The sequence below is a fragment of the Epinephelus lanceolatus genome, chromosome 14 (genome assembly GCF_041903045.1).
Source record: "Epinephelus lanceolatus isolate andai-2023 chromosome 14, ASM4190304v1, whole genome shotgun sequence".
NCBI lineage: Eukaryota > Metazoa > Chordata > Actinopteri > Perciformes > Serranidae > Epinephelus > Epinephelus lanceolatus.
In genome coordinates, this window is record NC_135747.1 from 39,301,106 (window position 1) to 39,314,594 (window position 13,489).

The 13,489-nt window shown below is 41.6% G+C and overlaps 1 protein-coding gene across 1 annotated transcript in view; it reads left to right on the forward strand.

The window, feature by feature from the left end:
* Window positions 1-13,489, forward strand: part of htr2aa (5-hydroxytryptamine (serotonin) receptor 2A, genome duplicate a) — an 85,480-nt gene that overhangs the window by 43,681 nt on the left and 28,310 nt on the right. Inside the window, exon 2 of the mRNA XM_033617027.2 lies at window positions 9,774-9,974. Coding sequence (XP_033472918.1) covers window positions 9,774-9,974 — 201 coding nt within the window. The remainder of the gene's footprint in view (window positions 1-9,773; window positions 9,975-13,489) is intronic.

Sequence of the window (13,489 nt, forward strand, 5' to 3'; positions counted from 1 at the left end):
ACTTTAAATTGATTTCCTCCCGTCCGTGCAGCCAATTACCTCAGTCGATCTGTGAAAATCGACATTCACAGCCTTTAAACTCTCCTGACATGAGTGATCCATCATCGTGGACTGACTTGACGTTTAAACTTGAAATCAAACAAATTTAAATTATTTTTTTTGTGAGAAGGCATGATGATGCTGCGGCTGTAATTTTCTATTTATGAAAAGGTTAAAAATGTTGGATATATTTGCTGAAATTTTGCAAAAGCAGTTTAACACATTTCTCCCTTTAGAACAGAGGTATTCAAAGTCTGACACTGTCCTTCAGCTGAAGAACGATGGAGGTTGCTCTGCTCTTGAGAAATTTAAATGCAGCAGACATGTTTTGCTGTGACCTTCCCCAGCACTGTGTCTCTGAGCTCCGCAGCAGCTCCTTCCACCTCATGGCGTTGTGCTTGTCAGCTGGGAGACCTCAGGCCTATATATAGACAGGTGTTCTGACACATGTCCAATCAGCTGAACTGACTACAGGTGGACTCCAATCAAAGTGTAGAGACAGCTCACAGGTTATCAGGAGAAATGTGAAACACCTGAGCTCAATTTCATGTCACAGCAAAGAGTCTCAAAACTTCTGTCAATGTGATATTTCAGTTTATTCTTTTTAATAACTTTGCTAAAATGTCTGAAATCCTACATTGGCGTCCTCATGATGCCTGAGGTATTGTGTGCAGATTTATTTTAGCATAAAGCTGCAACATCACAAAATAAAGTCAAAATTTTCTGAATGCACTGAAAAGTGGTTTCAATTTTAGTTTAGCTGTATAGGTGTGAGTTTCAGGGGGGGTGCAGGGGACACTGTAGAAGCAAAAAAGTCAAGGTCCCGAGCCGGGCCAGTTAGCTCGCAACCTTGCTCTTCCCCTCTCAAACGGACTTTCTTTATCTTCCATTAGATATCAAAAACTCAAATACTCAGAGGTCAAAAAAAATCACTGGAGACACGTAGAATCAGATGCAACTGAGTTTAATGTGCTCGCAGGCAACAAACACATCACAACCCAAATGAGCCAAGCTCCGGAGCAAGGCTGGAATTTCTTTGTTTGCGCTCGCTCTTTTATCGTAGAATTTCTGCTGAGTCATCTCTTTCCCTTAATCCTTCTCACTTGGCTCTGATCGTAACATATCCCACCTCTGCTGAGTCACTTTTTCTCCACCATATTGGTGTCATATTTCTGCTGAGTAATGTTTTTCCTAGATCTAAGACCGCCTCCTCTTACTAGGGTCATTCTCAGGACAAGCTGTAATTCCCCTAATTTTCCACTAGTGTTTTCTGAACCCATCCTCATGCTATTTTTAGAAATGATTCACAGTGAGTCCTAGGTACTTCTCCACCACAATGCTTAAGTGCTCAATGAGTGTGTGTGTGTGTCATAAGAATACATGAAATATTAAACCAGTGTGTAATTTGTCAGTTGCACAGATTATATTGCTTCAACACATATCTTTTAAAGGTCAGCTAAAAGGTACAGTATATGTCTTCAGTAAATCAGTACATTAAACTACAACACATGCCACTCAGTATTTACAACATGTGCATTTGTTCCCTCCAATAAAAAGTTTCAGCTGGTTGCAATCTGCAATCCTCATCAGAGTTGGGTAAAACACATTACAAAGTAATGCGTTAGAGTACTTTGATTACTTTTTGCAGTAATGAGTAACCTAACACTTTAGTTTGCTGTTTGAGTAATCAAATACTTAAGTACATTTTCAAACAAGACATCGGTTACTTCCGTTACTTTTAGAACGCTGGTCCTTCAGCTCCGAAACAGCAACAGCTGTCGTTTGGTTCTAATAATGGAGATAACGTTAAAGTTATCAGTCTGAAAGAAGCCACGGAGCTTGTGGCTCGCTACGTGGTCAGAGAAATGCTGCCATTGTCTACGGTGGAGTCTAAATAGGTGGAGTAGGACTCGGTGACAGACATATTTCAGACTCAGGACTTGCATTATGCCTGGTACACGCTACACAATGGTACTCACCAATTATGCCCGGTCGTCTTTCACGGCGTGTGTGATGTCATCGGGTTATTCTTGTCCTATTTTTATTACTTTCACTATTATTTGAGTCACTGTGTCTGTTCATGTGCCAGCCGACATGTTGTTGTAGTCACCTCTGCTGACGCTTTAGCGCCATATGTAAACTGTCAAGCTACTGTATCTTCCACAGGAAGTTCTGACAAATGTTTCAGAATAAAAGCCTATTTAGAAAATGGAGGGATTCTCTCAGCCGAGGTTATAAGGGGCTTTTAATTTGAAACAAGTGTTGAGTTTGAAATGACGGTGCGATATGTTAACTTTACAAAGACAACGGAGCGGATAAAAGGTAAATATATAAACAAACAGAGGGATTAATAAATAACGGACCGTCTATAATGTAGTTTGTTTCAAATGAAGCTGGGAGCCTCTGCAGTTGTGGTGAGTAAAAGCCCCGCTACGCTTTTTTTACTCACCTAAATTCTAACTTAACTTTTTTTAAACTTAATTTTACTTAATTTTTTCCTCTCCTGCCAATTTTTACGTATGCTCCATAGCTGTAGATTTCAGGGGGGGACACAGGGGACACGTCCCACTCAATATTTAGAACATGTGCATTTGTCTAACCCATTAAAAAGTTTCACTAAATTCCCTTAAATCCTACACAGTGAACCTTAGGCACAAATTTGAGTTGATTTAACTTTACATACTTTTTTCCTCTCTTGCCAATTTATGCTTTGACTCCATAGGTGTAGATTTAACGGGGGACGCAGGGGACACATCACCCTTAATATTTAGATCATGTGCATTTGACAGTAAGCAGGGGGGAAAGTGGAACTGATTGCCCAGGGCCCAAATGGCAGGGGGTCTCTGGAAAAGTCTGGAATTTCAGTTTGGTCTGTTTGGATTTGCTTTTATTTCTAATTAGTGCCTTACCTAAACTAATATTGTGGAATAAATCAGTTAAAAGACGGAGCTTTGAATGTCTCTGAGGCCCCTTTCACCCCTTAAAAGGTGCCTAAATACAGTAAGAGTCCAGTGACTGCTTTTGCTGTTGACATGTAAGACAAGAAAGAAAGAAAGAAAGCAAACTGACTTTGTAAACGTTGCACCAAATTCTGGACCCTATGCCATGCCAAGGACCCAGACTTTGGTGCTTTGCCCCTGTATAAAAGTAGCAGATGTCTTTTATTTTGACCAATTGAAATACATTTACACCATAAACTAATGCACAACAGACACAAATAAGTGCAGGAAAATTCATCAGAATGCAGGAAGTGAAGTGCTTCATTCCTTAAATCGGATGGATTGTCATGAAATGTGGCCCACATTCTCACAGTCCTCAGAGTTCCAAATAAACCACTAACTTTTTATCGAGCAGCACCACCAGGTCGACAATTCCATTTGTGTACGTTTTGGGAAAAAGATTTCAGGTAGTTTGTACGTGTTTGTACAACAGCATTTCCTTTGAATCTGTCTGCAAACAACATGAAAACAACCACAATGTCTCCATCTGAAGTGCACAAAGACAAACTAAACTCAGACTGAATGAAAACTCAAGTGCAGCAGAAGTAGAGGGAACAAAAAAGGCTGTTTGAGACTGAATGAGCCTGAAACTAAAAACGACTCACAGACGGAAAACAAGGTGAAAGAGGCGGAGGACAAACATGATTTGACCATCAGAGGACTACGATGAAATGAAAAGCAGGAAGAAAAGAGAAAATCAGAAAACAGGAGTGACGATGAGGAGGAGGAGGAGGAGGAGGAGGAGGCTGAATGTGGCAGTGACCATGGTGACATCGAGCGACGTGGATGAGTCATCACCTCCCAAATAATAAAAGCATAGACCAGGTCATCCCTCACCTGTCGTATGGAGGGAGCGACAGAATTAGGAGGAGGAGGAGGAAATGCTTCATCCTGACCCTGATGGTCTGCCTCTAATCCCCTCGGCTCTGAGTCTATTTTTGTCAACAGTCTCGGTGGTGATGACGCCTCCCAACTCGACTGCTTGCAGTTTGAATTCCTTCTGATTCACTGTAGTGTCTGTGTGTTTACTCTGTTTAGAGTGTTTAGAGTAAATGCCAACTGTGGAGACTTAAAAAGAAAGTAGCACTGTGGACATGACTGATTGTTTCTTTTTAAGAAACTAGTTTATTATTCTCAGAGCCATGAGCTTTGAGATCCTAGATCCAAGCGACCAAGTCCAACTATCCCGCAGAGTTTCCTCCACGGGATAGTTGGACTCTCCTTGAGATGAAGAGCTCGGAGTAGAGGAGCCAGTTGAGGCTTCTGATCAGGATTCTCCTGGACGCCTTCCTTTACAGGTTTTTCAGGCAAATCCAACTGGTAGGAGGCCCAGAACATGATGGAGAGATGATATAGTTCATCTGGCATGGAACGCCTCTGGATCCCCCAGGAGAAGTTGGCAAACCGGCTCAGCCGCCACAAGAAAATTTTGGCATTGTACGTGTCTGCAAACTATAAATATATTTATATGTTTCATATGTATTAATGTTTGTGATGAGCTGACTTTGTCATCTGGAGGTGGATAGATGGCGAGACACCTGCCAAGCCAACCTGTTCTCATTCTGAAGTCGTCAAATACCGCCAATTTGTTGGTGATTTTGGCGTCAGACACCTGATGCCAAAAGCCTCCTTTCATGGCAGTATGATATGTTGATGAGGAGCGTCGGTTTGTAACTTGGCAGGACAGTAACCTTTTGTGGTGTTTGATGCAGGATGGCACATGTCACAGGAGTAAGACACACTGCTGAGTGTCATCAGGGTGGACACAGCCAACATGATGTCACCTTCTGGTTTGTGGACTGCGGTTTTGAAGCTTTGAGTTTAGCATTTTAGCCGTTGCAGTTTTTGGCACGTCAGTGTTGGCTTAGGATGATGCTTGGTGACACCCAGGCCAGACGCCTGCCAAGCTGCAGAACACTGCTGAAGACCAACAAACAACAAAAACCAGTTGTTTCTTAGCGAGTCATTGCTGTATTTTCAGTGGCTTTTTGGGTGCCAAATGTGGGTGTGTTTCTGCAACTCATTGCTGATTTTCCTGCCAGCAAAGTGGCACAAAAAATGGTTGTTCTTTATTGAGACATTGCTGCAAACCCTGCCAGAGTTGAGCCCCCAAACTGGGTATTTTAAGCCAAAACATTATCTTTTTCCAATCAAGTGGTTTTTGTGCCTAAACGTAACCACGCATTAACCACACTGTTCCGTATCCACTACATATTAAGGTACAAATATAACGTACCTGTAGTTTGCAGAATGCCAAATTTGTTTTTGTGATTCGGTTGGGAGAATGTTTCTGGGGTAAGGGACGTCTGAAAGTCTTGCTTCGCCTGCTGCCACAGTGACCTGGCCCTGTATAAATGACAGAAACTAGATTGGGTCAAGGGGGCAGGTAGGGAGTACCCTGGAAATCCAGAGTTCTCGCGAGAGCACAATTTGAATTTGCTCAGCGAGTCACTCTGGCAATCAGTAATCATTACCCATGCCGTTGGAGCCGAGCTGCACCAGTCACATCGGTGTATCTGATATAGGCGGGCCAGAGGCGAGCTAAACAGATGACGACAGTGCTGCGACGACGAAGTCCGGAATCAGTCAGTTAACATTGCCAGATGGCTACGGATGAACACCAGTTGTTTGAAACGGCTTTGGCCGCTACAATGAACGAGTTAGACTTGGCTTTTTCTCTAAAAGAGGAACAGAAGACGGCGCTCAAATCTTTCCTTTGCAAAAAGGACGTTTTTGCTGTTTTACTGACCGGATACGGCAAGAGTCTAATCTACCAGTTAGCTCTGCTGGTAGCTAAGCTCTGGATACGTCACCCCGTGTATTGTTCTGATTGGTTGTAGTGTTATCCAATTGCGTGCAGTGATATTTTCAAATGCATGCTTGGTGCTGCCCCTTGAGTTGGGCCATTTTCATTACTCATAACCAGACTCTAAATCTTTCTAGATTTGGGTCTGGATTTCCAGGCTAGGTAGGGAGCAGTCTGGCCAGATGTTTATAACCTGATATAAAAGAGGTCCTCTTTATGGATAATGCACTTTTTCTGAGTGTCTTACAAGTAAAATGTGTCAGTAACCATACATAAAGTAAAATCCTCATTTGGGAAGCTGTGTTCAAAGTTTTTACTCTCGTAAGAGATCTGAAGTTCAACCCTGTGATTGTTGTGTTTTTCTAACAAATAGTGAATATAGCCATTTCTAATCACCCCGTATTAATTTCAGCCTTGAAATAACTTCTGGTGAGGTCCCACCCACTTCCTGTTTAAATCCCACCCATTCCAAGTACATATACGTATACAGGTAAACGTAAATCAGTGAGTATCTGCTTAATTGGACGTGCACCTGTAGCAGTGGGGGTCAGGGGAGAGTAAACAGTTGTGTGATGATACCATTGGTTGGAAGGGTTATAGGGGGACTTTTTTTGCTAGCATGGATAGAGACAACTGTCAGAGGACCATCTGTCTTTAACTTTAACTTTATTGTCCTTGATGGGAAATTTGTCTTGGTCTTAAGATCATAAGCACAAGATACAAAAAAAACCAGGATAAAATACATAAGACATGAAATGACAAAAAACAAAAAACAAAAACTTGAGTAGGTATACCCTCTGCCATTCAACCAAACCTGATATATGTGAAACTGATCATTAGCTAGAGTTTAACAGATAAAGGAATTGTTCATCCTGTGAGATCTGGTCTTCTGTAGTCTAAATCTTAAACCCTCCATACAGAGGACGACAAGGACACTGTAAAATATCTCAGGTCTTTCAGAAATCTGAAATAGACCGGGCAGTTTAACAGCCACTTTGACTTTATTTTGCAATCTGTCCTTGTCACCTGTTTACTCCAGTGGAGCAGAGACTCCTAATGACTTCAGTGATCCTCTGACTTTACAACTGACACCATCAGCTGTCCAGAAATCTAAAGAAGGGGAAATGACAAATAGAGTACAACTCATGACAAGTCTTTTCAAAGTCTTCTAAAGTCTGACAGCCTCTCACATCTAAAGACAATGTGAGGTTGTAGTCTCACAGTATAGGATTTTGTCAAAGACTGGGGATCTTGCAGGGTCAGTATTGGCAAGACTACAACTAGATTCCATTTAAGACGAGATAAAAGGCGTCATATGTCGACAGTATTCTTGTCAATTCAGCATCAATATAATCTATAAAGATAAAGTTAGATGGATTATTTTACTGGGAGGAGACTGTTGGAATGAGAGAGATGAACATTTCAAACATTAAGATTTCTCACTAAAATAAGCACTGCTTGATGGATCAGAATTAAACACAGGCTTTTGTTCACTTCACAGGTCCATTAGTTTCTCCTCTTTTACCACAGAACAAGAGGCGAGGCTTGTCCACATTCTGGCGCCTCCCAGGAGTCCCCTCCGTGTTTACTGTCTCCCCAGTTTGCTGCTTCCTGTGTGGTGCTGCAGAGAGCGCAGCTACTGGTTGTTGATGTTCATGTCATTGAAGATCAGCATTTGCATGAGACAGATGTGTGGACTCAAGTCACATGACTTGGACTCAGGTCAGACTTGAGTCAGACAAATTTGATGACTTGACTGAAATAACAAAGACTTGAAATGTTGTTCGGTGTAAAGACAGCATTAGACTTGGTCTTAAAGGAACAGTGTGTCAGATTTAGGGGGATTTAGTGACATCTAGTGGTGAGGATTGCAGACTGCAACCAGCTGAAACGTCTCCTGGTTAGAATTCCTTCAGTGTTTATTGTTCAGGAGGTTTTTACCGGGAGCTGAATTATTCACAGAGGCTCCAAGACAAACAGACCAGCTGACTTAAACCAGTAAAAACACTGAATAAACCAGTTTCATGTTACAAATCAATGTTTTATTTCCGACCATGCTCGTCCCGGAGGGGCTGCTATCCACAGTGGCCGAAGTGAAAACATGAAAACGTGAATGTCCCTATCTAGAGCCAGTGTTTGGTTTGTCCATTCTGAGCTACTGTAGAAACATGTAGCTCATAATAATAAGTCTGTTTTCTTCAGTGTATAATCACCTGAAAATAAGAATCATTGTGGTTTCAATACCTTAGAATGAGTCGTTTCTAAGGTATTGAAACCACAATGATTCTTATTTTCAGGTGATTATACACTGAAGAAAACAGACTTATTATATTATATTCCATTTATTTCCCAAATCCTACTCAATGGACTTCTTAAGAAGCCACCATATAGAGGATAAACCTTTTTGATCTCCTCTGGTGATTAAGACCCGAGAAGAGCTGAGTAGCTGTCTCTCTATTTTTAATATTCTTCCTGCAGTGTAGTGAGCATTACGTCCTTCTGGGGCTGACAGTGTGGCTGTACACTTTTAGACGTGTTAAAGTATTTTTTCTTTTTAGTAAAGGAATGCAATCTCTTTCCTTTATCTGTTTCTTATGATCTCATCCTCCTCCGATTTATAATGCTCTACACCTCTGAAGTGCCTCGTGTTAAATGGCCTCTACAAATAAGCCCGCCTCACCTTGACATATACAATCTACCTCCATTTACGTTAATATTCCAAACATTGTATAAAATCGTTTCTATCTGCAGCTGAATGGTTTCAGGGCCGATTTACAGACTATATTTAGAGATGGCTGCTGTAGGCGGCCATGAGGGAGATGTGATGGTGTGTGTGTGTGTAAAGGTAACGTGTAGTTCCAGCCCATGCACCTGCAGCTCCGACTGTGTGGATGTATGTGGAGCGTGCTCTCAGGTTTCAAAGCCTTCGGCCATGTTCCATCTGTATGACTCACTCCATTTATCGCTGTGTGGTCACTGTGTAATTAGCTTTTCAGAGGCTACAGACGGGTGGCGAGTCCATGAAAAGCATCACTGAGGCTGCGTTAATGCTTTTTATGACAGGTGGCAGTTACAATAAAACAAATACAGTCAGACATAAAAATAAATTCGGCTTCAGCATGTTGTTACTGACTGTTCACATGAAAGAAAGCAGCTGTAAAAAACACAATTCAATTCAATTTGAAAAAAACTTTATTTATCCCTGGTGGGCTTTTAGTTCTGGTCCATTTTGTCTTCACACTGACTTTTCCAGAGTTGGAATGTGCCGAAGTACATTTAGTCAAGTACTGTATTTTTGTTTCTGTACTGGGATCCTCATTAGCACCCCTTCCCATGTTTCTCACTATCTATTTGTTTAGACCATGATAACGTATTATCTAAGGGTATACCCAACAGTTTTATGTTATTAACATGTTCAGTGAGTAAATTGTTTAAATTTAATGTCAGTGCAGGGTCGGCTTTTAACTGATAACTCGATCCTAATACCACAGACTTTGTTTCACCAACATTAAGTATCAATTTGTTGTTTGTAACTCACTCAATCACTTTTTGTAACTGGTAGTAGAATCATCCACATGCATAGCAGTTTGAGCCGTTTCTAAAACTGAGGGAAGATGATTTACGAAGACAATAGGGGCCCCAAACAGCTGCCTTGAGGTACACCACATGTAACAGCTCATCTTTGACAAACTGCCATTAAAGAAAACAGTCTTCCTCCTATTTGTCAGGTAGCTCTAGAGGTAGCGCTTCCTACCTCTAATGAAAAGATTCACGTGTTCACTACAACATCAACTTTTGATTAAAAGAAACGTTTCTTAAAAAGACGGTTGAAAGGTTTTGTGGGAAATAAAATAAAGCTGCTGATTAACTCAACTGATTTGGATACTGACATTATTAAACGTCCTTTCTCTTCCTTCCTCCTCCTGCAGATTACGGGTGGCCGCTGCCCTCTGACCTCTGTCCCATCTGGATCTACTTGGACGTCCTGTTCTCCACGGCATCCATCATGCACCTCTGCGCCATCTCTCTGGATCGATACATCGGCATACGAAACCCGATCCACCACAGCCGCTTCAACTCCCACACTAAGGCCCGCATCAAGATCATGGCGGTGTGGACCATCTCAGTGGGTAAGAACATACACACAGGAAAACACACCAACTGTTTGAAACAAAAACAGGTTGAAACCAAAGACTTGTTTGGCACATAAACACAGAAAATAAGAGGGTTATATGTGACGATGCTGTATGAGTCTATACATTGTTTTTTAGGAAGAACCTGCACAGTGTCCCTTTAAAATTCTGCCTGTATATCTACATGTTTGTTTGGGAGGAGGATGAACACAAAGAACTACACAAGTCAAGTTTTGTTCCGTGAGGAAACGGTGAGCCGAGAGGGAGTTTGGGGTTTTGCTTTGATTTGAAGGTTGAAGTGGAGCAGCAGTAGTATTGTATGACACATCTCTGATCACACACACATTATAAATTTACCGATCCAAGGCTGTAATAATAATGGTGTTTGTATTTTGTGGTCAAGGATGAAACAGTTCTTCTCTGATGTGTGCGTCCTTGCTCACTGTGACACTCCCCTCTTTGCAGAGGGACAATAGCTGCTCAGAGTGGGTTGGTTGAATGGAATATTATGAATTTAAGTCCTTTGAGTATATAAATTGATTGGCTGAATTCTTTCAGTTGAGAGGCCAGGGCTAAAAACTGTGAGGGAATAAAGAGCGGAGAGAGAGCAGAGCCTCTAACCATGAGAAAAGAAGGCAGCCGGCTGCTCATAAGATGCAATTTTCCCCTGGTCAAGACAAAAGTGACGTTTATGACTCCATGTAATTTTTATGGAGGTGAAGGAACAATCAGGTCCTAATAATTGGCTTCTGGCTGCCTGGCTGGTATCCAGCTGCTCAGGTCAATGGAGCTAGATGAGCAGGAAATGTAATGATGGGGCTGCACACGGTGGAGGTGGTGGGAGGGACAAGCAGAGTGCACATTAGCTCGCCAGCTGAAAACAAGGAGGAAAATGAAGATCGTTATGAAAATGTATTTCAGTTTCCGCTGTGATAACACTGCAGTTAGCAAACTGCAAAAACAAACCATCAGTTATTGTTTGATTGAAGTTGAATTATCCCAAAACTTTTCCACCTTCCTGTCCTGATTGATTTGTTTTTCTGGTTGTTAGCCGACATGCTTTCACACTAAGCTAATTAAGAAGAGAAATGGTGGAACGGTTCATTTTTATCCAGGTGGCAGAGTGCCCAGCCCTGATATTGTATCTACTGAATGGATGGCAGGAACATCACAGCTCGACGTCAGTGCTGTTAATGATTTACAGCCCACATAACTGACTTACCCTGATTTCACAAGATAAAAGGCGAGCGGAGCTTTGTTCAGGAGGGTGACGCACATGTCAGATCTACAGGATGGAGAGTGATATATGGAGAAATGTCACCTTGAGAAGTGTGATGTCACTTTTGTGTGACTGGATTATTGAACCGGCCCGAGTGGTCAGGGAAACAATCTTGTTCAGAAGCCACAGAACTCAATTTAAAGTGTCCTCTTTGGGATGGTTTGTTGGTTAATATTGTCTAAATGCCATTAAAGCAAATCCTGAGTTTGTACCTGTCACTCTGTTGTTGTTACCATGGTTACAACTTGCCTATTTACCATGATACACTCATGGCACTTTATAAATAACTGTCAAAAGGCAATGTCATTTCACCTTTCAATTTTGAGTCTTGCTATTGGCATACGTTAAAGGGATAGTGCACCCAAAAAATGAAAATTCAGCCATTATCTACTCACCCATATGCTGAGGGAGGCTCAGGTGAAGTTTTAGAGTCTTCACAACGCTTGCGGAGATCCAAGGGGAGAGGAGGTAGCAGCACAACTCCACCTAATGGAGGCTGACGGCGCCCCAGATTCAAATGTCCAAAAACACATGGGTGCACTATCCCTTTAAGTCTTTATCTTAAGAACCTCTTCCTGACTAACAGCTGTTAATGGAAATATTTAAACCATTCATCCATCGTGGTTTATTTTGGGTTATCTTGGAGGAAGGTGACATCATCCACAGTAGATGGCATCAGCATTGTCCTACTCTGTTTGATAAGTCTTCCAGCAACACTAAAGTCACGTTCGCAGCTGCTAGAAAGACAAGAATATCCCAAGAAAGGACACCGAGCTTCAGGTAACATTAGGTGACATATTTTGTTTGACGTCCTCCATTGTTAGCTAGCTAATGTTAACTTACATGAATATATTACTATTAAGGCATCTCTAAACAGGCAAAGGCTCAACTAGAGACTAGAACATTTGAATATGATGCCAGATGCAGTTTGCAGGAGAAAAGGCAAACAAAAACAATACTTACAAGTCAAAGTAGGAAACAAAAGGGGCTGGAGATGTAGACTGAAAGAAATAAGAGATGGGGAGGTCACTTGGCCAACCCCTAACTACCTCAACTGAACTTAACTTAACCAAACAAAATCCAAAAACTGAAACTACAATAACAAAGCCCAACGGTCTAACTGATTTTCTGACCCTCAGAACAGAGCTTCTGGAAATACACCAACAAATATGACCATAGAAAATAAATGATTGACTGCTGTCACAGAATAAAGTGTCACATCACTTTCCTGCACATAACAAATCATCTGTCAGCACAAACTGTAAAAAGGTGAATGTACCTAAAGTCCATTTAACTCCACACTCCAACAGAAGACATAAAGAGAGAACTCATGACAGTCTTAATGACCTTCAATGTAACATCTCAAGCAGAACAAAAGCATCAGCATGATGTGTTCTGCTGAATGGTGCTCTAATGGTGGAAGCAAAGCCTCTCTGCACCAACGACACATTAACGCTGTTACTTTGTTCTTCTTCTCTGGTTTCTGGTAGCAGTCAGCGCTCTATTTATAAACGTCTCCCATTCAGATGCTTCTCGAAGCCTCGTCTTCTTTATGAATGACGCTCAGGTCATGTTGTTATCCTTTTCATTAATGTATCTATGATCTGCTGTGCAGATGCTGAGATATCAAAGAGTCCTTTATGGTCAAAAAGCACATTAACGATAAATGTATGCTCCTGATGACAACTGATAATGTCCATTTAATGGGCTGATAATAATTAGAGGCAGGTGGTGTGTGAGTGCGAGGGTCCAGCTGAGCTTTATAAACTAACGACCCTCCACTGTTAACCAGTTTCCTACTGTGGTTGGTCAGGACGGCATCCAAGGATGAACGGTTTCTTAAGGGAGTCGTAATCAGTTTAACCTGTGGGACTGTGAATGCTCACAGGAAATAAATTTATGACGAGTGAAACGAGTCCAAAGCGTCTCCTGACATCTTTACTGCAGACACTGACCAGGGACCAAATCGTCCCTGTTCTAATATAGACCATCTTATCCACTGTGTGGGAGACAGTCCCAGAGGAGGGTCTCTTAGAAAAGCTGCGGGAGGCGGAGGAGAAGATAACCAGACGTATTTATCAAAACAATCAGTCTCTATACTGAAAGTCTTTTCTCCTGTAATAGTGAAAAAAGTTGTTTAATAAACACAAACGTGAGATTTCTGCTTCGTCAAAGTGGTTTCAAACTGAGAGAGATTTTAAAGATGATGACTGACTTGTTGTTTTAGCAGAAA